At 40.0% G+C, this 26,783-nt stretch overlaps 1 protein-coding gene across 2 annotated transcripts in view; it reads right to left on the reverse strand.

Annotated features, from left to right (window-relative positions):
• LOC122812105 (beta-centractin) overlaps positions 1-26,783 on the reverse strand; it is a 695,723-nt gene that overhangs the window by 580,149 nt on the left and 88,791 nt on the right. For both annotated transcript variants that reach the window (XM_044084387.1, XR_006366336.1), the window contains exons 3-4: positions 19,777-19,852; positions 17,308-17,433 (exon numbers count right to left, since the gene is read on the reverse strand). In XM_044084387.1, the coding sequence (XP_043940322.1) occupies positions 17,308-17,433; positions 19,777-19,852 (202 nt within the window). The remainder of the gene's footprint in view (positions 1-17,307; positions 17,434-19,776; positions 19,853-26,783) is intronic.

The raw sequence follows: 26,783 nt of genomic DNA on the forward strand, positions 1-26,783 counted from the left end.
TTTCCTGATTGTAAGGTACTACAAATTGGTTATGGTTCCAGGTTTAGGAGCTACATTATTGAATGCAGAAATGGATACTTGTTTATTCAAAGGGGCAAATTTAGTTGCCCTACCCTAAACCACTTAAATTAACCACGTATCCAGCGTCTCTCAACATGTTCCATAAATGATGAATCTCTATCCCAAAATTCTCATCATTACTTATTAATCTAATCTAGACAGGCGATCTGCCCTTTAACGATTCCCTTCTTCTGATAGAAGGGATGACAACTATCAGAGTGTAAATATGAATTTGAAAACTTTTTCTACAAATATTTGTTGTCAATCTATTTGAATTTCTATCAAATGGATCAATTTGTTAACATCTGCTAAGGAAGAACTGGTTAAGGGGAGGGCAACTAAATTTGCCCCTTTGCTGAATGAACAAGTACCCATTTCTACGTTAAAAAATGCAGCCCCTAAACCTGGACCATATGTAACACCTTACAATCAGGAAATAATAAAATGTGTGCAAGTTTACACATTTATGGAATAAGGTTTTTCTTACAGATATGGTGGCAGCCTATGGTGGTCTACAGCAGAGGCACTAATATCAATAATTTGTTGGAAAGACATTCAAATAAAAATGAATATTACACTGAGTTCATTGTATGGCTAAGTAAGGAAGATGTAAATTTTGTAGGTTTGTGCTTGAGGGTCCCTATTTAGCTGTGGAGAATTATCCCAAACTCTACCTTGTCCAGGCAAATGTGACCAATTCTAAATCAGGTGGTTTATCTAGCTTCATGTGACAACTGTTTTGCATTTTATGTAAGCAAAACGACTCAATTAAAAGATTGTATCAGGGAACACCTCTGACATTACAAAATATGTAATCCTATAAACGCCTTTTATAAATATTCCACATTTTATTTGAATTAAAAAAAAAAATTTTTGTTATAGATCAGGTTTTTAGATCTGTAAGAGGGGGTGACAAAGACAATACATTAGAAATTAAAGAGTTGACATGGCAATTGCAACTATATGCATGTCAGCTCCCTAGACTCAAAGATTTAGTACCTACAAGTGTCCTAAAGGACAGGGCTAACAGATTAAATTGATTTTTACTTAACAATGGGCATCTTTTATTCAAAAAAAAAAATAATTTTTTATGCACATTTTTTATGGATGGAACACGCTTACAATTTATTAACGTTATTGAATGTTGATACATATTAGACAAGTAATGCATTTTTTTAGGAACTGATTTGATAAGTTCATTAGTTGTTTATATACATTTGGTCAGTATAATGATTTCGTATTTTTGCACAGTTTGAGGACAATTTAACTGTTACACATTGGAAATCTTTCAACATTATAATTTAAAGTTTTATATTTTTAGTGGTTTCCCTAATTTTTTTCTTATTCCAATTGGTGTTTGTATGGTGAACTAGACCAAATCTGATTGGTTAATTATGTTATAAAAGGAACACAGAGCTACATTGTTTCAAACTCTGATGAAGTCCGGATAATATGTACAAAAGTGCTCCATTTTAATTTGTAACTTGTGTTTGTTTTGAATAAAGTGTATTTTTTTTATTAGTGCAGACATTTGCTTCATTTAATATTAAAAGACAATAGGTTTTATCTTGGTACTTATTAAGGAACTGGAGTTACTGCTGTGGGATCAGACGTTCTAAGCTTCCTGGCTGGAGTTCTGGTTGGTTATTTAACAGTCGATAGAGTTGTTGGTGGAGACTCTGGACTCTTAACTTGTCTTTGAGGACTGCATGGATGACCCTCCTTTATTGCAGGGAGGGAAAAGGGAACTGAATAACCTCTGGAAATTATTTTGGCACCCAAGAATCTGTTTTGTTTTGCCAGGCTTGTGAGTGCATAAATAAGCCACACACCCACCCCACCCGACCTCCAGACTGCACCAGTGTGTCAGTCCTTCAAGGGCACTGACAGGGCTTCTCAGTAAAGGGACCACACGCTCCCAGTTTGTGTTTTCTGCCTCTAGGGTGACATCCATTCTAGTTGCCTCCTACTCTGTCACAAGGTCTAACCCCAGGTTGGTCATAAGAACTCACAGACCAAATTGTCTTTCCAGTGCTTTGATTTCTAGAAAAGGTTCTCAGAGTGGTGGAGAAAAGGATTCACACTGCAGATAGGGTCCTACCATCTTGCTGACTCCTGGTTAGTGTGTCTTTTACTTTTGGTCCAAACAGAGTGGCGCCATCTTAAAGCTTTCCACAAATTAAAGATACATCCAGGTGTGCTGACACAGGGATACCAGTGCCTGCTATTCCAGCCATGCTATTAGCTGTATTAGTAAGCAGTCACATGGCTGCATAGGAAGTAGACTGAAGGGTGGAAAGTTGGGAGTCCATGTTCTTTTGAACATCCAAAGGCAGGTTACCAGAGAGAGAAATGGAATGCTCTTTGGCCAGGTCTCTCTCAAATCTAGTAGCATGGACCAAATAAGTGCAAAAGTTGCTGAAGTACATGTCCCACTTCCCAAACTGGTCCACAGCCCTAGACTCCCTGTTAGGAGGATGGACCGAGGAACTTTCCTTAGACAGTTCCTTTTTAGTGGCTGCCACTACCAACATCGCATCCACCAGTGGACCTTTGCTCCAATGTTTTCTTTCCTTTGGTGCTGCCAATATGTCGTCCGCATTTTTGGGTATCAGTTTTACCAAATCAGAGTCCTTCTATGCCCATTGGGCCATGGTGTCAATGGTGGGAGGGGGGGCAATGGGTGGTACCACCCAGGACGATGTTGGGCTGGACCAAAAAGCTTCCAGGAACACAGACTCGGTGGACCATCCCTCTCTCTGCTTCAACAATTCAATCTCGTTGAAGGTGGCATTTCCTGTGGTGGATCTGAGGTGGCCTTCACCATCATCCATGTCTTGTGTCTTTAGTGAAAGACTCTGGAGAACAATGTGCTTCTGCTTGTAGGTCTATTTCTTATGAATGAATTCTTGTGGGAGATCAGAGGGTTCTGAATCAGACTAGGAGCTACTATAGCATGCGCCCTAAGAAGTCTATGGTACTGACTGCTTCTACTTCCCATCAGCATGTCAGACAGGGACACAGTCCTGTCAGGGTTTGGACGGAACAGAGCTGGATGCAAGCATCTTTTCCCTTGGCATTGACAGGACCTTTTAAAACACCTCAAAGGATGAGGCTGCCGTCAGCTCCATAGGCTTCCTCCTAAACTCAGACAGAAGAGATACCTTGGAGTCAATAGATCTCTACCTTGAAGCTGATTTTGGAGTAGAGCTACTGAGTGCTGAAGCCCCAAGGGGAAGGGATAATTCCAACAGATTTTGTGTTGACCCATCCCCTTGAACCCCGGACCTAAAGCTTCATCTCAGAGTCTCTCTTTCAAACGTATCACAGTTGAAACAGGAAGGGATGCTGTTTGGAAGTCAAAGTAACTTGGACCTTTGGCTCTGGCAAAGGCTCGCAAGGACAGGTCAGACTCAAGACACTCAGGTCTGAATGGTGGACTGGGCAAAAGAAAAAGAGGAGGTATAACTGACCGAAGACTCGGTACGTTTCCAGGGAACAGTACCAAGAGAACCCCAAGATAGATCTGTGTTATACAGAACTTCCTTATCATCCTGTCAATGTCTTGTTCAACTAGGCTTCTGGATTACCGTATAGAATAAGCCAAAGGTCATCTTGAATGACTCTGCTCCTGGAGAATGGGAAAGTGTAACCTCGGACTCACCAGGTCTGAAAAGAACAAGGACCGAGAAGGCAAGGAATGGACCCAAGAAACTGTCGGCTCCAATCATAGAGGATTTTTCAAATCTGGCCCAGAAAGCAACATCAGATCTGGTTTCCCCAACCCTTCTGGATCAGATTTAGCCTTCTCTTTAATCTGTTCCTTCTCTTTCTTTTTCCTCTCTCTTTCTCTCTCAGCTGGTCTTTGAATCTCTTAAGTTTGTTGGCTGGAGAAGAGGCAGTGGAGGAAGCAGAAGCTGTAGGAACTTCAGACCCACTTTATGGAGGAAGAAGACCCCTTCACTATGCAGCTTGTCCCTGCTAGCCTGGAGTGGACTAGAACTGAAATGGAAGGAGGCACAAGCTTGACACTGTGTACTGAAATGGGCCCCACACATACACCATACACACAAAGTATGTGGAACCTTGATTGGGGGAGGGGTTTGTGTCCACACTCCGAATACTTTTAAACCTCTGGCTATCTGACATATTTTCCGCCAAGACTATTACTACTATCCAAGCAATCTGCTGACAAGCCCACTCTCCTGAGGATATGATAAACAGATGAAATAGAAAACACACACACTCGCTAAATTAATATCTATGAAATACCATATTAATGCCTACAATATAAAGGACACACACTAATGTAACAAACTCTATTACCTAGCAGCTTAACGAGCCTGTCTATTCTTTAAAGAAACAAAAATTAACTATAATCCTAAGAAACCGGAGAGAAAAATCTCTCAGTAGAGAGAAGAGTATTTAAAAATAAGAAATACTGCACAAAAGATACTGGTTACTGAACAGACCTCATTGATGCGGCCAAAGTATTTAGGCACCAAATGAGTTCTGGGGTACTAAAGTGAAGTTTAGAAATTATTGGGTAGAAGAAAAGTCAGAGCCCTATAACTGAGAAGCTTTAGAGATGGTGCTGAGGTTAACTGAACTTGATGAAAATAGACAACACTGGATCTACCCATTTAAAAGGGGTTAGGTTTAGTAAATCTAAGGAGTAGACTATGCAATCAGTATTCCTTTAAAAATGAGTTGTTAGCAAAGTCTGTTTTAAATGCTTGCAGTCCTACATGTGTCAAAAAGAAGTTTCAAGATTTCTCTGCATTTGTTAGAAATGACTGGAAGAGGTTATAAAGTGATAAAGACAGGAAGTCACATTCTAATGTCATTTCTATACATAAATAGAATTAATAAGCTTATACCAATATTATGCAAAAAGGATTTCAATAATGCTTTATACTGTCTTACAAAGATGCACTATTATGGTACACCTGCTGAAGTTGTGAATGAGTTGCAAATCTTGATGAAAGGAAGTAAACATCACATTAACAGGGAAAGAGAATTTAAAATGACAAAAGATAGGGGCATATCTTACACTGGTCAGCCAAGAGTGTGTGATAAGTATGGCATAACTGACTCACTTTAGTTTTTTGTACAAGAAAGTGACATGTAATATCATCATATAGATGTGAAAATTAGCATTGCCATATTGTTGGCAGATGTGGATTATGTAAAGAAAAAAGGTGCAATTATAAAAACGGCACTTGAACAGAAGTCAGAGATGGAAGATATACCAGATACTGAAGATAATTAGATGAAAAGGAACCAACAAGGTACACCACGAGAACACCAGCCAGTGGATAAAGCTTCTTTATTCCAACAGTTTAAAATAGATAAGCGCTTTCGCGTGCTTCATGCACGCTTCATCAGATCTATAAAACACAATTTCACTAGCACTTATATAGTACATAAATCATTCAATCATTCAATTCATTAATTGTGACTAGATAATTAGATTAATTAATTAAACTTCAAACTTTAAAGCGCTAAGCCAAATTCTGTCTTATCACCAGCTATAGCGTTTTTAATCTACTCTACAGGATTTATATCAAGCATAACCTTGGAGAAAAATTCATGGGTTTATTAATGCATGAGAATGCATAATAATTGCATAAAATCATTAACTAAGAATGCACCTAGGATTAGAAATAACATAAAATAAATCCTTATAAACTTACTAAAAAACACATAAAATTTGTGGAAGCAACGTATAAAGCTAGTACAGCTGCAATAAGCAACAAATGACTAACAAGTAAAAACGCAATATGTTCGTTGTTCTTGCTGTTCATCATTATCATCAACTTCTTTAATACTATAACTGAATAAAGGAAAAGCAAAATAAGGAGCAAATAAACATCCCATAAACCTAGTGTTAGAAATATCAACTCTTCCGTTGCTCACTGTCATTTCTTGTTAACTACATGACTAGTGCATTATAAAGCATGTATCACGGAACAGCAAAACAAAAGGTCACCCTGCATGTCAATGGAAATAGGACATATCAAATTTATCAAATTTATTAACTAGCGCATGCTGAATGGTAATTAAAATGTATATTCAGATATTATAAAAGTATATAAATCTGTCATGGTAATAACAAGTAATACGTCAATACAGATTCTAATATCAGGTAGTTACCTATATATAAAATCTCTGCACATAATGTATACCTCAGGACTCTGTCTTAGAATTTAATATTAAAGCTTATTGAATTACTGCTTATTATATTCATGCTTATTAAATTCCTGTCAACAAGACAGAATAATACATTAACAGCATAGAGCATAAAGTGTGTAACTTCTAAACAGCCCTGCGCTATACTGGTTCTACTAGATAGATAAGTCACAGTCTTGAAATAACAATCAAAAATTAATGATCAAAAATTAAAAACTGAATTATTAAAAATTATTAATATCTATATAACATTCTTCTTAACAAGATAACTTAATACATCAAAAATGTAAATATATATATTCGTTTAGTGGGGAAGACAAATTCATAAACTTATAAATGCGATGAGTTAATAACCTTACACTTCATGTTGATGAACCAATCAATTGTAAATAAATAAATAAATAAACAAGTAAATAAACAAATACATGAATCCAAAATTTTTTAACCATCACAGTAATAATCATGAACTAACTGGGGCATTTGCTATAGTTATACTTGTAATGTATTCAGCCACTTTCTTAATATATGTATCAAAGTAATAATCATAAACTAACTGGGGTATTGACTATGACTATGCACTATAATGTATTCAACCACTTTCTTAATATATGTATCAAAGACCTGATATGTAAAAATATGGAAAAGTTTACATACATCCAAATGAACCAATTAAAACATTCCATTAGTGTTAATGTTATAACACATGAATATATTTATCCATCAATGATACATATTTAGTGTATGGACAGATATGAACATATAAATATCACAGAAACAAAAAACAGGAGAATAATTATATGTATGAACAATCAAGTTTATATCAAAAATGGTTTTAAAGAGACATAGTTGTTAATGCCAGGGTCTCTATGTGCACCCGACCTAAATATCCACTCCAGCTCAAGTTTTGCTAAAGAGTTATTATTATCACCCATTCTAGGGTTAATTCTCAAAACTTGTAAGACCCTAAAACTGAAATGATGTGTCGGATTCAGATTTATATGTTTGGCCAAGGCATTCAATTCATTGTGTCTTTGAATATCATAAACATGGTTGTAAACGCGTTCCTTTAGTCTTCTCTTGGTGAGCCCAATATAAAATGCCTGGCAAACAGTACAGTTTGCCATATATATTAAATTCATGGTGTTGCAATCAGTGTAAATCTTAGGTATAAACTCAAAATGTCCTAATGGATGTTTATATTGTTGTGTATTGGTGATAAATTTACACATATTACATTTCTTGCACGGATAAGTGCCAGGTCTCTCGGTTGCATTCTCTCCTATATGAGAATTCCAGTGTAAATTCTTTGAAAAAATCTCTTTCAAATTGTCACATGTGCGAAACATAAATGCGGGTTTTTCACCTACTAATGCCCTTATGTCATCTACTATAGTGAGTATATTCCAATGTTTTGTTATAATATGCCTAATCTCACTATTATCATTTGTATATTTCAATGTGAAGGTTATCTTGTTAGTGTATGTACCATCCACTGGTTCACCTTTTCTTATCACGCTCATGTTGTACCCTCTCTTCTTCTTCTTGTTCAAATGTTGGGCACTCAAATTGGTCACATTAGGTATTACATCCTGTCTTATTTCTTTGATTAGACTCTGGTTATAGCCTCTCGCTAAAAATAATGACTCCATATTATCAGCTTCTATTTGTAAAGTGACTGGATCCTTACATATCCTAGATATTCTAGAGAACTGTCCTCTCATTATTCCAGAGAAAGTATATCTAGGATGCATGCTGTTAAAGTCTAGCATGGTGTTTCTCCAGCACATTTTCCTAAATAACTTTGAGGTCAGTTTTCCTTTCTCATCAACATATAAAGTCAAATCAAGAAAGCTGACACTTCTTTTAGAACATTCATATGTAAATTTAAGGAACGAGGTGGTACCCTCTAAATATTCCACAAAGCTCCTTAATTCCTCAATGGTGCCATCCCACAAGAGTATCACGTCATCAACAAACCTCCTATACAACCATATCTTATTCATCCATATGCTGTTGAAAAGATGATTCTGCTCCCAAAAATACAAGACTAGGTTTGCATAGGAGTTTGCGCATGGGGTGCCCATGGCGACACCCCAAGTCTGCAGATAATACTTATTGTTGAACATAAATATATTGCAATATAACACCATATCTAATAGTTGACTAATAAGAATCTGTCTGTTACATGTAAAGTTGCTGTGTTGAGCTAATAGCTCTCTCACAGCCTGCAGACCATATTCATTGGGAATACATGTGAATAGGTCGCGAACATCTAATGTAACTAAATACAGTTCTCTGTTATTCATATTCACATAATCAACGCTTTCTAGATCTTTCAATAGATGTTGTGTGTCCCTAAGGATGGTGTCAATACTGTTTACCATTGGCCTCAACATTTTCTCCAAATTTATGGAGATGTTATAAGTTGCCCACTGTCTACCTGACACAATAGGCCTCATAGGTAATGGTTCAACTTTTTTATGTATCTTAGGTAAACATTTCAGAACTGGTATAAGTGGTTCGTCAATGTGTAAAAAGTCGTACATTTCTCGACTAACTTGACGACACATCAGTATATCATACAGATACTGAAGATAATACAATGAAAATTATCAGCAGCAGTACAAGACATGCACCAAAAGTAAAAGGGGAAAGAGTGTCAACGAAAATTAACAGTTACTGAGAAAGCAACTGTGGAAGACACATGGAGAAAAGAATAAGCATACTGATTTGAATAATGAGAGTGATAGTAAAGGGAACACGTTAGTAATGGAGGGACAGCATGGTCTGAATTACCCATAAAATGGATCACATCACAATATTCCGAGGGAAGAGTCACAAAAAATCATGAAATCATGTTGACAGAAAAATGGACAAAGCAAGCAGTGGTGCAAAGAGAGAAAGTGATGTTATGGAGAGTACAGCAATAAAAACAATGGAACAAAACATAGCAGTGGACTCAATGGAATATGATATATTTAACCTTGTCTAAGAGCTAACATCTGGCATTCAGATGTATTATTAGTACAGCAAAGGCACAAGAATAGTGATGAAAAGACATACTGAAAAAAATGGAAATATGAAATAGTGGGAAAAATGTAATGGAAATGTGAAATTATGGGAAAAATGTCGTAAAGACACGAAGGAAAAGGCAGGAACAGACTAGCTTTGCTATTTTTTGTTTCAAGCACTTGGACTGGAATCTGGATTTAAATCAGTAGTGTTGGGAATAAATAGGTGCAACATAACTTCTTACAAGACAAGGAATGACTGGTTATAGAGGGTGGAAGAAAGGCATAGCCACAGTTACAGGGCAGGAATGAACAAAAACATCCTTTGCAGACTTCATTATACAAGAAAAACATTTGAAAGAAGTCTAAGGCTTACAAAATATTTCCACACTTGTGCTAGAGTGTAAAGAATGTGTGCTGGTAAGAGGAGTAGCATTAAGAAAATTGTTGCAGCATGCCCCCAGGCTTTCCCTTTTGACATTTTTTCCTATACTGACCCTTATCACCCTTCGCCCATTTACCCTTTTTTGCTCTTGAAGTAGGGACCAGACTTAGATGGGCAACTCCTCTCATATCTAGAAACCTTTTCTAATTTTTAAATACTTCTTCAGGATTCCCAAAGATCAGATTTGTATTCCAGAGTGTATTAAGTAGCTGCATTTTTACATCCCTCTGGCAAGGGTTGCAGCCTCAGCTAGGCATACATCCTGATGAAGACTGTTAACCACCACACTCGATGGTGCATTCATAGAACTACACTTAATGGCATGCTTAGTCACCTGCTTAACAGACAATAATCCTGCTCTGTGAGCCCAATCCAACAATCTTCCCAATCTTACTCAACTAGTCTATTGTGGGATTTAAAAAAAACTTTGTTAAAAATGTCCAGCAATTAATGCCTTTGAAAGAGACCGCGGCACCACTTGTATACCCTTTCTCCCAACTTGGTCCAGCTGTATACTTTATCACTGAAAAGGGTCCTAGGATCATGCATTAGTTTAAGCCCCTTCTTTGGATACATGTACACCACTGCTGGATTGGTTGCATGGATTTTATCGTGCAATCAGTAAAACTAATGGATCCTACAGAACCTGTAAGTTTTTTTTTTAGGGGTGGAAGGCAAGATCCTTTGAAGCTGCTAAGTATGCATCCTCTAGAGTATCCAATGCTGCAGCGATTGGTGAAGGCTAAGGGGCATCAATATCCAGCAAGTCAAAGTACCAACTAAAACAATTTGATGCCCAGTTTTTCACAAACCCAGCCTGCCTCCGAGTTACCCCATTCAACTTTCATCCTAAACAAAAAAGTAAAAAGTCTTTGAGCTCCTTAATGGAAATGCAATCTGTAATTTCCAGCATTCGCACTTTCTCTCCCTCTTGTTAAACACCAACATATTCACCTCCATCCCAAAACAACCATCAACTGGGGAACTTACTCTAGCCAAAACTTGCTAGCACAAAAGTTCCTTGACTTTGTGAATTCAAATGCTCTGGAACAAACTGTCTATACCTCACCAAGAGGGACAAAATTCTAGATCTGATCCTCACCAACATGTCAAACAGGTGCACTGCGCCAACTGTTGGACCATCATTAGTTAAAACTGACCACAAAAAATCAACTTTGAAATGACACTAACACTAGTACTCACAAAGGGTGAAATCAGACTAAAAAAGCTTCAACAAGGCAAACTATACACTCCTAGATGAAGGTATAAATGTATTCAAAGCTCCACCCCAAGCTGAAAGTGGTAACTACGCCGAAGCTTACACTTGCATACGTGTACAAACTTAGCTGTACCAGACAGAATCAAAGCCAGAGCCCTAAGTAAAATCAACCTGCCATGGTGGACTTCCAGCATCAGCAAACTCTACAATATAAACTCAAAAAGCTGCTGTCCAGAAAAACAAAGACAAGGACCCAACAATGAAAAGCACCCTCCTCAGCATTCACAGGAAAGACACAAGCACATGCAGAACTGGCAGCCAACAGCATCATAAACACTGACCCCACAGAGACAGCGAACCTGCTAATGGATAGGTTTGGCGAAAACTTCACTCCCTTATCCACTCCCTTATCCCCTCCTAACTTACAACAAACCCTCCCCCAACCCCCCAACCTTACACATCTGAAGAGCAGGTCCTCAAAGCCCTGTCAAAGGCAAAGAACACGGCCTCCACAGGGACCAGATGACATCCCAGGCAGTCTTCTAAACAGGCTAAAACATGAACTTGCATCAACAAGTACCCTTTTCAAATGCAGCCCAACCACAGGCTTTGTTCCTGCAGAATGGAGAACAGCTACAGTTATTCCCCTCCACAAAGGTGGCCGAGCAACAGACCCAGGGAATTACAGACCCATAAGCCTGACCACCCTTACCTGTAAGGCCATGGAACGCATCATGGGCTTCATAAATAAAGACATAGGTGACCTCCAAACCCTGGAGACTACCAAATTTGGCTTCATGAAGGGCAGATCCTGCCTGTTAAATCTAGTGGATTTCTTTTGAAAGTGTGACCAAGGCTAATGATGAGGTTAAATCTGTGCACAGAGCATACCTTGACTTGGCAAAGGCTTTCAACACAATCCCACATTCAGGGATTACTGATTAACTCCTTCGTTGTAAGGTGGGTTGCGAACTAGCTCACAAACCGGACACACTATCAAAGTGGGTGACCACATAAACCAGCAGACCTGTTACCAGTGGGGTGCCATACGGGTCAGTGTCAGGCCCCCTACTGTTTGGTATATACCTCTCAGACGTTCAGGTCAAAACTTTAGACTGCAAGCTAGGTGCAAACATTGAATCCTCAAATTATGTCAGTATACTTCAGGATGGTCTCACACAGACCTACAACTGATATATTAGTCACAGTCTCAAACTAAATGCAAAGAAATGCATCATCATTACGTTTGGCAAAAACAATGCCCCTTCACACTAACAAATGAACAACAATACCTTAAGTACCCATGAAGTGGTAAGGGACCAAGGGATCACAGGTTGACAGCAACCTTAACTTCAACCACCACATGTATACTGTTATAAGGAAAGCTTTCCACGTAGCTCACTTGATTAGTAAAGGCATCGCCTTGACAGGAAAAAGAAGTTATAACTCCCCTATACACAGCACATACCTGGCCCATAATTGAGTATAATGTCCCATTCGGTGTGTACTGTACTAAGCATCTACAGCAATTAGAGGGACCTTAGAGGTTTCTAACAGAAAATCAAGGGTCAGCATGTGCCTTTGCACAGACCGACTAAAATCTGTCACTATACTCCGTATCGTGCAGACTTCTTAGGGGAGACTTGTGCCTGGCCTACAGAGCAACCAAAGACCCAAATTTAATGAACTTACTACATATCCGTAAATCAAATGGGTCTAGGGTTACCCGTTCCAGGGACTTAAATATGGCCTGCAACTTAAATAGGACACACTGGAGGGGCAGCTTTATCTCCCAGCAACTGCCACGTCTTTATAACAGGCTACCAATTCATGTAAAACACAGCACCTCTATGACCCTGTTCAAGAGGAACCTGAATGAGTGGATGGGGCACCGTAAACTCTTACTGGGGATAGTGCCCAAAACCCTTCTGAACATGGGCAATCATCACTAAATGCAATCTTGGCTACTGACTAGTACATCTACGCTATCCCATTGGGTTGAAACAGCTAGGCTTAAAATGACCTCTGGGTCGACAGCCTAGTAATCTCTTATGATCCTGCATCACCCACCCTAAAAGCATCCCATTGAACAGTTCTCTCAGTGGCTGAAACCACTTCCCATTAACCAGTCTGTAAAAGTCTGAGGAAAAAAAAAAAACATCTCTACACTGGCCTTTCACATTCCCAAATCTATCACACTCTCCCCACTTCCTTATTTGTCCCCTCACCTTCCACAACTCTCTTCTCTACGATACACATCTCCAAAATCCTCTCTGTCTGCTTATGACACAACCAACTAAAAGGAGATGACAGTGCAAAAGTAACAACTCAAAAAATATATCAAACAGCACTGAAGGAGGCAAAGCAGTCAAATACCTTTCTTGGGTGGTGTAAGCCATGGAACCTTGCTGGCTAGGCTTACATAGGCCCTTGGGCTGATAGCCTAGTACCTACCTATGAACCAGGTGTCCAACCGTTGATAACTATTTGATTAAACGCTTAACGAATCACCGCATTTTTCATCTCGCAGTTCAGACTTCATCAGAAAAACCTTGTCTTGGTTTTGTCTGATGAAGTCTGAACTGCAAGAAGAAAACCCCGGTGATTCATTAAGCGTTTAATCAAATAAATACTGATGATCAACGGTTGGACGCCTGGTGACTGCTCTGCCTCCTTCAGTGCTGTTTGATATATTTTTTGCTTATGACACTTCACAAAATCTACACATGCATCATAATAATTTTCTTTATTGCATGAAATCATATATCTCCTTTAATTTTCTAACTTTTGGTATGTCTCTGTTACTTGCACTCTAAAAAAATTCACCTCATATACCTTTTTGATCACAACAGATCCCACCTCTTGTTCACCTCATTTTCCACCTTCCCTAATACCTTTCCCCTGAAAAAAGGAAATAAAAGCTTTAATCTTTTTCTTATACTCTTCCCCTACCATTCCATCCGCATGCCCATCCACATGCCCCCAATTCACATAGCTCATCTCACAAACTTGACATCCCTCCTCCTCAATGTACAAAAAGTTATTCTTCTCAACCATACAGCATTTATGCGCTCCCATCTTTCCCTTTCTTCCTTCATCCACCTATTTTTAAACTTTTCAACATTCCTTTAAACCAAATTCCTCTTCTCCCCTTGCACACATCCACAGATCAAATAAACCTCAACCTACTCAACTCACTCGCTCCCACCTTCCCCATCAAATTCACAAGAGTATGGTCAATCAAGCACCTTTTCCCTAGCTCTACACTCGTTTCTTCAACAAGATCTTATATGTATCTGTCTACATTCATCCTGTGAAAATGTAAATGCGCTGTCCCACTCCATGTATCACCCTGCTCATGTCTACTAACCCACTTGCTGAGTATCAAAGCGGTGCTATGCATTTTGGTTACTTCACCTGCAAAGAATCTTTTGGTGAATTTTTCATCTGTTATCCTTCAGCTGGAAGGCGTTATGGTTGTTAATTCTGTGGAGTGTGAAAGCAGCTTGAATTGGTTTGTAAGATGGCAGCAGCTAGTCTCGACCCGGTTTTGTTGCACCATATGGACTTCCAACTTCACTGAAGAAAAGTGAAGGACTAAAGTGAGTCACTGGTGCAATTCTTAGTTTGTTTTGATGTTTTTGCAATAATATAAACTTGGATATTGCTTGGTTTCTAGCATGTTTTCTAATGGTCCATTGTTTCAATTGATTTCACATAAGGTTCTGGTGCATTGTTCAGTCGTTTTTTCTTTGGTTTGGTGACAGTTTGTATAAGGACACTGCCTGGGTGTTTAATGCTGCCTCCGTCTAGTTTTTAGACTTAATCTTATTTGGATTTGCTTGATGGTGAAGAGCATTGTGAAAGTGCTGGTACCTTAGGAATAGTCCTGGAGGGGGCAGCACTTGTTGCCATTTTAATTTTACAGCTATTTAAGAACCATTTGTGGAAGCCGCAGTGGTGCAGCGGTAGCATTGTTGCCTCACAGCAAGAGGTTCTCTTGCTCGATTCTCGGCTGGAGCGCCTTCTGTGTGGAGTCTGCATGTCCTCTCCACGGTTGACTGGCATTCGAAAGACATGCATAGAATGGGCATGCCTTCGTTGAAGGTTGGGCGTCGAGCTGGCACCTCGGCACCGTAAAAATCTACTGCCAATCATTAGTGGACACGAGTTCCACTGTGGTGAACCCTAACCGGGAAAAGCAGAAAGAACAACTAGCTGCTGTTGTGGGACATTTCATTTTCCTTCATTAGTTGTGCAGTTACTGTTTACTTATTACTGTTCCCAACTATTTTATTCTACAGATTTGTAATCACAGTTAATATGGATTTTACTTCATATATGTCCTGATCAATTTCTCATTTTCATGAAATGTTTTGAACAAAAGCTCAATAATAAACTTAAAAGTTGCTTTTATCTGGCCCCTCCATACCTTCTGACACTCACCACTGTATTCATATTCCAAAACACACCCAGTTCTGATTCTAAACACCACATTCACATCCATATGCACCATGTCATTCATATTCTGCTGTGTGATATCCATGATGCATCAGATGAAGCACATGAAGGGATCACTTACTTTTAAAGTCAGATTAGGACCTATACATCTCTATATGTATCTAGGGCCTCAACAGTACCACATGTACCTATCTGTTCCCTTCACCCATATAATGAAAACATCCTCCAAAGATGGAGTCATGTTGTGATAGCATCAGGGCTGGATTAAGAAATATAGTAAGAGTCGCTACACAGTGACTAAGAGGAGCTACAAGATTCAGAAAAAGGTTTCAGTTAACCAATTTAGCTAGCTATGCTGAGCTGTTAGGGAATTAAAGACAGCTGCCCTCACCCAATGAGACACTGACCATGGCAACCTCATACTACCACAGTGGCAAGCTGAAAGAAGCATTCACCAAACCTGAACAGAGACTGGTAGGCTATGGTGTTTTATTTTAGGTATTTAACACAGCACATGGATTACAAGGGTTGACACAGACTGCAGCTGCAGAAAGTAGTGACAACACAACCAGCATGCTTTCAGTGCACTTCATGTAGATAACATACAATATACTCATATACTTGACATTAAGTCCCGAGCTCTCAGCGGTGATGGACAATATGGATGGCCACATGCTTACTACTCAATAGCCTACCATTTTGTACATCACAATCCAGCAACTTCCCTCAAGCTTACATACAACTTAACCTTGTGTCAAAGTGCAAAGATTTCTAAATGGTGTCCTAGATATCAGAGACTTTCTTTCTTCAGGACAAAGTCTGGGGATATCTACTACCTCATCAATAAGAGGCTGGTAAAAACTGTCAAAGGCTTCAAAAATTATCCTAAAATACTTTTAATTAATCCTTTACCAAAAAAAAAAAACAAATTTCAACTGTTATAAATACAAACAGCAATAAAAAAAGTGTTTATGTTCACACAAATATTTATATGTTAAATGTTTTACAAGAAAGACTGCTGTTAAAACAGTACAAGAAGAAAATAAAAAACTACAGTGAATGTTAACCTTTTGAGGTGGGGGGTAGATGAAGGGGATGCATCAGATATTTGCTCCTGGTAAAGACTAGAACATGTAGCAAGCAGGTAGGCAGGGGTGTTATGGTGTTTGCTTCATGAAGCAGGTAGAACATTCCCCTTCCAATGACTCACTGCAAGTCTGTGTGCCTTTGCACAACAAAGCACATCAGAGTTAAGGGAGTTAGGGCACTGCAGATTGTCTAAAAAAATAACTTGCTAATCAAGGACAGCTACTGTACATCTACTCTTCTTGCTGTCAATTTTTTTGCTGCCCTGCGACAAAGTATGAAATTCTTTCCATCTGAAGACCAGGCATAAAAGCCTTCACATCTGAAGAGATAAGACCATTCAGTGAAAGAAAACATCATGGTGTGTCCAAACTGAGGTGACCCCAAGGAGAACAGTGCATTGGAATGCACAAGGGAACCAATTTCAGTAGCAGCTGACCCTGCAAACCTAACCTATGAAGCTCACCTTCATATCGAGTGAACTCGCACCTCATCTCATCAGTTTGCAGCATCCATTCCCAATCACTCACACAACCTTTTTACTGCACCACAGGCATGTCCCTTAAAGCCCTGGATAGGAATAATCTCTTGCCTGCACTGAACATCACTTCTGGCATGGGAAATTTCCACACTCTTTCCCATAGGGAAGCAAAACTGCCAACCAGCTAACTGAGCAGCCTCCTTTGTCTGTTCTTCTGACAACTGCAATCTAGCACCATGACACAGCTTCAAAAAGCTGATGGGCTTCTGTCAGACTCTATAACTTCTGCAAAATGACACAAGCAGAGTGACTGTTCATTTCAGATATGCACAGTATGGTACACATATCTTACCTCTTCTGAGAATGTCTGTAGCTGATCTTTGGAATAAACATACTGCCAGATCCTCTCCATATCATTCCAGTCCTTCACAATCCCATGCTCCATTGGGTAACGGATGGAAAGTAGACCTCGGTGCTCCTGCAGAAAAAATAATTAAAACAGGAATTAATACAGTCTGAAAGAAAATGGACAAAAAAACAGGACATAGATATTAAAATTTCTTTCAGGTTCTAAATAAAGTTTCAAAGCATCACTCAAGACAGATGCCTCTTCTAGGCTGAAACAGGACCAAGGTGTGCAATTTGTAAAAACAAACCAGATGATCTGATGCTAAAACATAAACCTTGAGCAAATTAAAGTCCCAGTTCTTGTTATAACAAGGCTAACCTATTAGTCAAAAAGGTTATAAATGCACAATGCTTCGACTTATCCAGCTTTTGATTGGACAATTAGTGTTTTGATATTGAAAATCTGCTGGTGCAGTTTCTGTGACTGTGCAAACTCTCTCCTTTCTCTGTTGTTGTACGAGACTGGAGTTAGTACAGCTGGCTTTTTTCCCCTTCATTTTATTGAATATCCAACGAAATGAGACTCAGGGATACACAAAAGAAGCTCCTTATTAAGATGTGCAGAAGGTCAGACTATGATGCCATTAATCATATCATGTCACTTGCAAACAGGCCAGATAGAGAAGTGTCCAAAAAACAGCTAGTTAGGACAGAAACCTAGACAGCAGCAAAGGAACTTGGAAAGATTTTTGGTACCTCTTTCCAAACACAAGAAGTAAAGTTTTGAGTAATGCCCACTGAAAGGCAATTTACCAACTCTGTCTGCGTTATATTCTGAAGAAAATTGCACTAGGTCCACTAAGATTACTTGTAAAACAAACAATAGCAAACTATTTCTAGAAGTATACAAGAAAGAAAAAGAAAATAATGAAACAGAAGCAATAAACATGCAGGAAGCAATGACTTTGTGCAGGAATTACTTTCCCCCCACATCTGATGAAGTTTTACAAACAAAAACGTAATTCAGGACGTTAATGCAGAGCTTTGTTTTTGTGCTTTGGTTGTGACATTAGAGGAAGAGAATTTGACTGTCTGCGAGCTTTATTGTACACCTTCCCAGGTCTATTGTGCGTTATATTCTGACAACAATGAAGTGACGACTGTACACAGGAAAGCTCTGCAATTTATTTTCCCTTTCCCCTTTTGCCAATTCATCCTTTCTGGTTGACCCAGTGTCCCCATCCATCACCAGGTCTACCTACGCCTCCTTACCCACCCCCTAAATTTTTCTCTGAGTGAGCTGGGGTAGGTGTGGATATTACATGGCATCCTGATGATGGACCAGCAACGGTTACTGTTGCTGGGGGGAGGGGTGTTTGTTTTATCCTTCCCTTGCTTCTACACCCCCCCCCCCGATGTGTGTTGACCACATGGGAATCCTATTCCCCGCTGTGAACCATGCCTCTCCTCAGGGAGTGTTCTTTGATGAACGCCAATTCCTCCCAGACAGCTCCTCTGATACCCGAGCCACTAATCAAACCCAGGTCACCATAACTATTTTAATATAGACACCCATTTTGCGGCAAGAGATGCAAAATAACTCAGAAAAATAAGTAAAGCACCTCAAAAGAAGGAAATCCAATTCACTCACTGCCCACCTCTTAAAAGGCCAGTTTCAGGACTTGTTGCCTGCTATCAGTTATAGATTAGTCTACAGTCCCCCAATCAGACTACGTGACCACATGGTGGGGCACTATGAAGATCTTAAATGTACTGTAGTCACAAGCAACAATGCTATCAAGCTACAACCCTTACTCGAAAGGATGGACCACTGTTGACAGAGGAGCTACAATCAACAGCATCAGCTGGAAAATAAATCTCAATATGGTAGATACAGTACCTTGTGCAGGGAAACATCTAACTTCTAAAAAGCAAAGACAATGTAGTCTTCTTAATCAATAGTTCTCCAGCAGGCACTATAAAAGTTCACAACTTCTCTACTGATTTCAAGAAAAGTGAGATCAATGCCCTCAGCTGTAAAATACTGCCTCCCAGTAGCAGAATAATGGCTATTCACATCACAGTGCCTCTTATTCTGTCTCCATAATAATATAATACTGTGATTAATACTATGGACTATGGATATCCTAATATGAAAGGAAAAGGTGCAACAGGGAGAAATTTCAGGGCACAACATACATATAAAAATTGCATGCCTCCTTGCCTGGCCTTTCCGCACAGGAATATTGTATAGTACATTCCCATACTAAACAAAATGCATGCTTTAGATACTGCACCAGCACAAGTACTGAAACTAACAGAGAAGGATGCAAAAGCAAAATAGCAATATCAGTGGAAACACCATGACTCCACACATACTGATAACAATATAGTGCAACTACAGCACAAGTATTTAGGAAATTAACTTTAAGACTGATGCTTCTACACCATAAGAGGATTTTGACATGGTTACCTCCGCTTTGGGCCCAATGAAGATATCCCCTTCCAAAGCTCCAGCCATGACTCTGACATGTTTGGGCCGCCCCACACTATAGAAAGAGAGAAAATAATTAATAGCAAAATAATAATATATACAAATTGGTTTCAGTAATTCCAGATATTTGTAAAATAAGTTACGTACTCACCATAACGTCCCATCTGGGTTGTCCATTTTCATTCTTCCTCAACTGTTGTGTTTGCATCTGACCCTTGGATCAGACTCTGACACTTCTTCCAGACTGTAGAATTCTTGAACTCTCGAGCTCCTCCCTTTATCCATAATGGCCCACCAATCTAACATACCGCAGATCTAGTTTACAGCCCACATGACAAACAGAGCAGTGTTAAATAATAAAAGAATGGAAGCTGGAACTCAAACAAGAACACAGGTTCCTCCATTACTCTTCAATATCTCCAGGGGTAGAAAAAGGAGAGAGTAGGTGGGTGGAAAGTTAAGAATAAGAATGGAAGACACAGATGAAATGTTATGGTAAGTACATAACTTTTTAATCTGATGTCCATTTTCATTCATTCCTCAACTACTAGGACAGAGTGCCCAGCTACCCAAATCCCAGGACGACTCCAAGGAAGAATTTTTCAGAGCACCACCGAGCCAAAGGCTGTTCTTCCCCTAGAGACCAGATCCAATTTGTAATGAGCAATAAAGGGATGAGGATTAGCCCAAGATGCAGATGCACAAACACCATCCAAGGAAGTTTTGGACAAAGAGGCTGATGAAGTTGCCATAGACCTGGTGAAGTGGGCTCTGGGTGGTTTTGACAAAGGTAAGCCCACTTTTTGATAAACAAAGGTAATACAATCAGTTAACCATTTGGCAAGAGTAACTTTAGATACGAAAAGGACACCAACAATTGTTCGGACTTTCTTAGATCGTTAGTTCTGTGAAGGTAGAAATGCAATTGTCTGTGCTCATCTAACAAATGTAAGAAATACTCACCTTTGTTCGAAAAACTTTGAAAGAACACTGGAAGGTTAAATGACCTGATTAATACTGCACTCAGAAACCACTTTAGGTAAAAAGGAAGTACTGATCTGTAGAGAAACCCTCTCTCTGTGAAAAACTAAATAAGGACTAGAGGACAATGCTTGAAGTTCAGATACTCTTCTGGCAGATGTAATAGTAACCAAGAAAACAAGTTTTCCAGGTCAAAAATTTTAGATAAGATTTAGCTGAAGGCTCAAAGAGGGGTTGAGTCAAAGCCTGAAATACCAGGTTTAAATCCCGGGGGGGGGGGGGGTAGGATCCTTTAAAAGAGGTCTAAGTAAAAAGATTCCCCTTAGAAAGGCTTTGCAAAGTTTAGAGGAAGTTAAAGTAGAATTATTTTCTCCCAGATAAAAATTGGAAATTGCTAATTGTACTTTAATAGTTGCAGAACTAGTACCTTGATTGAAAATTGTGGCCATAAAGTCAAGGACATTTGAAATCAGTGCTGAAAAGGAATCTAAAGTTTTTGCCTAGGGCCCAAAGAATAAATCTTTACCATTTACGCTTGTAAATCTTTCTGGTGGAAGATAAAGCGACAGGTGGGAAGAGGTCTTTCTGGTGGAAGATAAAGCGACAGGTGGGAAGAGGACAGCCTGGGATGTCAAGCAAATCAAAAGAACTGGAGAAACCATGGTCAAAAGTGGTTTCAAGTCCCCTGTATTTTTTGAGGCCTGTTAATTCTCGGTGAGTAATGCCCATTAGATGAGACAGTAGGTCTGGAACTGGATCCAGAATCCATGGTGGATCTAGAAGATTAAGCCAGAGGAAGGCAAATCAAATCTGACAAGGCCAGTAACGGACAATGAGGATAACAGTGCTCTTCAATCAACGTGTTTTCTGTAGAAATTCTGGAATGAGAGGTGATGGGATAGGCATAAAAGGAAACTGGGGGGCCAAAATTGAAGTAGAGCATCTCTTGGTGACCTCCCTGGTGGTGGTGGGGGGGTTGGCGGTCAGGGATCAGGACAAAGAACTTGCAGCACTTGTTGTTGCACAAAGAGGCAAACAGACTGCAACATGGTTGGCCCCATTGATGGAATATTGCCTCCACCATGTTAACATTGAGAAACCACTCGAGGCATCAGAATGAACCTGCTCAACTTATTTGCAATCACGGTGGGATTTCCCCAGGATGTGCACTGCTATCAGAATCAACTGGAAGAGATTGTCCATTGTCATACTCTCATAGCTTCCACAAAGAAGGAAAGCTCTGGTTCGCCCCTGTTTGTTGATGTACTAGACTACTGACAAATTGACCACCTGGAATGCAACACTCCCGATTGGGAGAGTGTCTTGAAAGGCCTGTAATGCTAGGAGGACAGTTCTCATCTCCAGGACATGTGCCTTGGACTGTCCTTCCCACTAAATGCCCCCCACCCACCCAAGCTGAGAGGATTCTGTGGTCACTGTGGCCTTGGGTTGAGGGAGAAGAAAAAAAGACTGCTTTTGTGGAGTTGTCTGGAGTGTGTCCACCAAAGAAGGTAATTCTCACATGCTTGAGTAATTCTGACTGGCATGGATAACGGGTGTTGGAAAATAGACCATTGAGGGGGGGAGCACCCATTGAAATATTCTCATATGGAACCTGGCAAGAGGTACAAAGGTGACTGCTACTGCCATTGATCCCAGGGCTTGAAGTATCAGACATGCTGGAAGGGAAAATTTTTGTATTATTTTCTTGACCTGGAATTGAATGGTTTCTATATGAAAGAAGAAGAGAAGCTATTTAAGTGGCTATATCCAGGTAAGCAGACAGGAATTCCAAACTCTTGAGGTGGTATAAGTTGAGATTTCTGTAACTGACAGACATTCCCAGACAGGAGCACAGCTGGAGTAAACAGTCCCCTGACTGAAACAGTTGACAGATTAGTCAGGAGCCAGTCATCTAGATATGGAAACACTTGGAATCTCAGCAGTCTCAGGTGAGCTGCTATAACTGCCATGCATTTGGTGAACACCCTGATGCTATGGTGAGACTAAAGGGCAGTGTTCTCAACTGATAATGAATGCCTCCCAGCCAGAAACATGGGTATCTTCTGGAGTGCCTGTTCATTATGTGATAGTATGCATCTTGAGGATCTATTGAGCACATCCAGTCGTCCTTGTGCAGAAAAGGCAGAATAGACTGAATCGTGACCATCCTGAACTTTTTATACTGAGCAGATAGATTTAGTTTGCCAAGATCCAAAAGTGGTTTCAAGTCCCCTGTCTTTTTTGCCACCAAAATAGAATCTTGAATAAGTTCTAGACCATCTCCTCTCCTGTCGGGGGGGGGGGGGGGACTCTTGAATGACTCTTTGTTCTAGCAACTTCATCTCTACAGAACTTATTTCCCTCTGACTGGATGGAACGTCAGGGATTTTCTTCTGAACTGTTAGAGGGGATTGGGAAAAATGGTACAACATAACCCCTTTGGTTATTATCCACCACGCCCATTAGTCCTTTGTGATGTCGGGATGGATGACCCCAGACTACCTGCAGAGACCGACACGCCTCCGTTCAGGATAAGATTTGTCTGAAAAAGAATCTCTAGATCTTTGGTTATGCAGACTACTTCTGCCATGGGAATGGTGTCTTCCATTTGCATTCCCCCCTCTGCCCCTGGGTGAATTATCTCCCCGTGGATCTTGAAAGGGACCTTGGGACTTCTTGAACAACATCTTTCTGCCACCTCGTTTCCTAAAAAAGCACCTTTGAGAGGTAGAAAAACACATAACCACAGGAGACAGAGTCTTTCCTTCTTGTTCGCACCTTGAGTGTGTCTTTTTTTTTTTTTTTTTTTAGGGCTAAACAATGAAGTTCTGTCAAAGGGTCCACTGACAAAAGAAAACTTAAATGGATCCGCAAAATCACACAAGCATATCCAGACACGTCTCCTAATGGAAATGCCTGAACCCATCACTGGTGAGGTATCTTCAGCAGCATGAGAGATTAACCTCGTGGACAAATTAGATATAGACTGATTGAAGGGTAGCTTATTGTGTATGGTATTCCCTTCCTTGGAGGAGAGAGACCCTGAAAGAGATTTGGTAAGCTCCTTGATCAAATCTCTTTGAAGTCTGGTAAAAAGTGCCAAATAATTCATTCAGTGGTCTTGAAGCAAATGTCAATGATGCATAGACATGCTTCCCAAACATGTTTAGCACACCCTAGACTCCTTGTTAGGGGGGTGGACAGAGGAACTCTGTTCTGCTAGTTCCTTTCTTGTGGCTGCCGCAACAATCATGGCATCAGGCAATCCTTTACTCCAGTACTGTTCAGACAGTCTTTTAGGAGTGCAAGGATTTTTGTCTGGTCTCTTGGCAGTGTCCAGTTCTTTCCATGACAGCCAAAAGACCAGATCTGCAAGTTAAATGATGGGTGGAATTACCCAGGAGGTAGATGTGCCAGACCCGAAAACCCTTCCCAAAGAGGAATGTGTTTCTGGAGGCCATTGGGAAACCAGCCACCTCTTTAAGTAGTTCTGAGAGGTCTCCAAAGGAGACATCATCAAGTGGTAATCTGGGGGACCCTTCCTCCTCATCAAAATTCACGTCTTCAGTGACGGACTCTTGTGGGGAGTCTAAGTGCCTCCTCTTGTATATTCTCTTCCAAGGAACCTACTTGGTGAGATGCTCCAACATACCTTGATGAGTGGACTGGAGGCTAGCCAGGACTAGCTGCCCCAGTGGAAGAGAAGAATGACAGGACATAAAACTAAATGTGACAAAGAAGCTTGATCCAAGGAGGTCAGGGTCATATGATCTCTAGGTACAGAGAAGACGCGCTCCACTACCTTGAAAGTGGAGTGCCTGGGGAAGGAGAAACGAACTGGTCAAACAAAGGACTCTCGCTGATCGTCGTCTTCCAATGTCCCATAGGAAACACACCAAGAAGGGAGTCAGAACAGAGCTAACAACAACAATGCTCTGCGGGAAAGAGGCTCTTGACAGTTTCGGACTAGACTCTGACATCCCAGAGCTGGTGTCAATGCTTCATCTCTGACAGTCCTCTGGCTCTGAGGTACGTGGTGCCGGATGACTCAGAGAAACTAAATCGGGGTCAAAGAAACAACGATCTTCAGATCCAAGGAAGAGGTCACAAGAACTTCAGATCCGACAGCTCTGAAACCAAATTAACAGATCACAGAAGCAGATATTAAAGGTGGCGTGGATCTAGAAAGGTTCTCAGACCTGTGATTGGATCTAGAAAGGCTCTCAGACCCAATGTGACTGGATCAGAGAGAACTCCCATTTGAATTTGCATCCTGAGGAACTTCCTCATCATCCTATCCACACCTGCTTAGGATAGGCTCCTGGAGGACCGGAGAGGAAGCCACTGAAAAAGGCCTAGAATGTTTTCTGGGTGGCTGCTCATGGACCGGAGAAGGTAATCTGGATGGGATTAACTTTTGAAAGTAAAATTGGAGTATGGTTCCAACGGGATCTTTCAACTCTTGGCTTTGGATCTGAAATAGTTGGATCATATTTTTTTCCAAAGTTTAGCTGGTGGCTCTGATGAAGGAGCTGAAGTAGGAGGACAATACGGGGTTCTTTTGGGTGAATCCTTAGCAACAGAGTAATACTTCTTGGTCTGACTGTTAAATGTTTGAGCCCCAGCAACTGGTGTTGAGTGTTTGGAAAGAATAAGACACCCAAAAATAAGCTTCTTCCTCCTATCAAATCAAAGCCTAGGAGTTAAAACCTTTACAAATATCACAATCTACGCTATGTCTAAGTGTTGGGGACCAAAACAGTATATACACATTCTGTAGGGGCATCTGAATTCAGAATCTTATGCCAACAAGCCACACATTTTTTGAAACCAGACGGTTTGTCCAACATTCTGAAAAGTTGAAGGGAAATTAAGACTATTCCTCCTCCTCACTATAAGAAAAAATATATTAAGTATTTCCTGTTTTAAAAAAAGCAAGGAAATGAAAGGATTACCAGCAATCATAATAATAAAAGGCGCTACAATAAGTGCAGTATTAAGATGTACTCAAGGAGAACGAGAAAAAAAAAGGCCTAGTATGTAAAATTTATGAGGGTAAAAGGGAGGAAAGAGAAACCACTATAAGAAAGAGAATAAATGAAATTAAACTCATGTCAAAGTGCAAACTATCGATTAAACAAGACCTAAAGCTCGACAGCTCACAATCTACATTTGTTCGCAATGGCAGCAAGTGAGATCTGAGGTATGTTAGGTGGTTGAGAGTTTAAGAATTCTACGATCTTAAAGAAGCAAGTTGGATCAGAGGGGCAGATCCAAACCAAACAGTCGTAAAACAATGAATGAGAAGGTCACTGAAAAAAACAATCAGTAAAAACAAAATGAAAACTCCAGCAAAGGTAGAACTTTCACTGAGTGACCCCCAAACCTCTTGTATCAGAGGCACATGGGATATATGCAAATGATCCTTATGAACATCAGGTGTTTCAGCTAATTGGCGATTCTGAATGCCCATGACTTGTTTCATCATTTTAATGGACAGTTTCAGGCCAATAAAGCCAAACCCCACTAGCTGTGGATATGGATATTTTGGCCTTATTTTGATGATCTCATTAACACAGTACAAGCAGAGTGTTTGACTAAGCATTAGAAACACAGGGCTGTTATACCCAGCTGATGTCCATTATCATTAGGGTCACTGCAAAAATACCCCAAACAACAAACTAAAACAATGAGTGAGAAGATCACTGAAAAAACAGTCAGTAAAAACAAAATGAAAACTCCAGCAAAACTAGAACTTTCACTGAGTGACCGATCATTTGCATATATCCCATGTGCCTCTGATACAAGAGGTTTGGGAGGTCACTCAGTGAAAGTTCTAGTTTTGCTGGAGTTTTCATTTTGTTTAAACCTAACAGTTGTGGAAAAATGAAAATGGACAACATCAGGCTGGATCCTTTCATTCACTTCCATCCAATGACTGATGGGTCCTTGAGCCACTTGTTAGAGCTGAGGCAACAAAATTAGTGCTCAATCTCAAGTGC

The sequence above is a fragment of the Protopterus annectens genome, chromosome 9.part0, assembly GCF_019279795.1.
Source record: "Protopterus annectens isolate FY-2018-M chromosome 9.part0, PAN1.0, whole genome shotgun sequence".
NCBI classification, from domain to species: Eukaryota; Metazoa; Chordata; order Ceratodontiformes; family Protopteridae; genus Protopterus; species Protopterus annectens.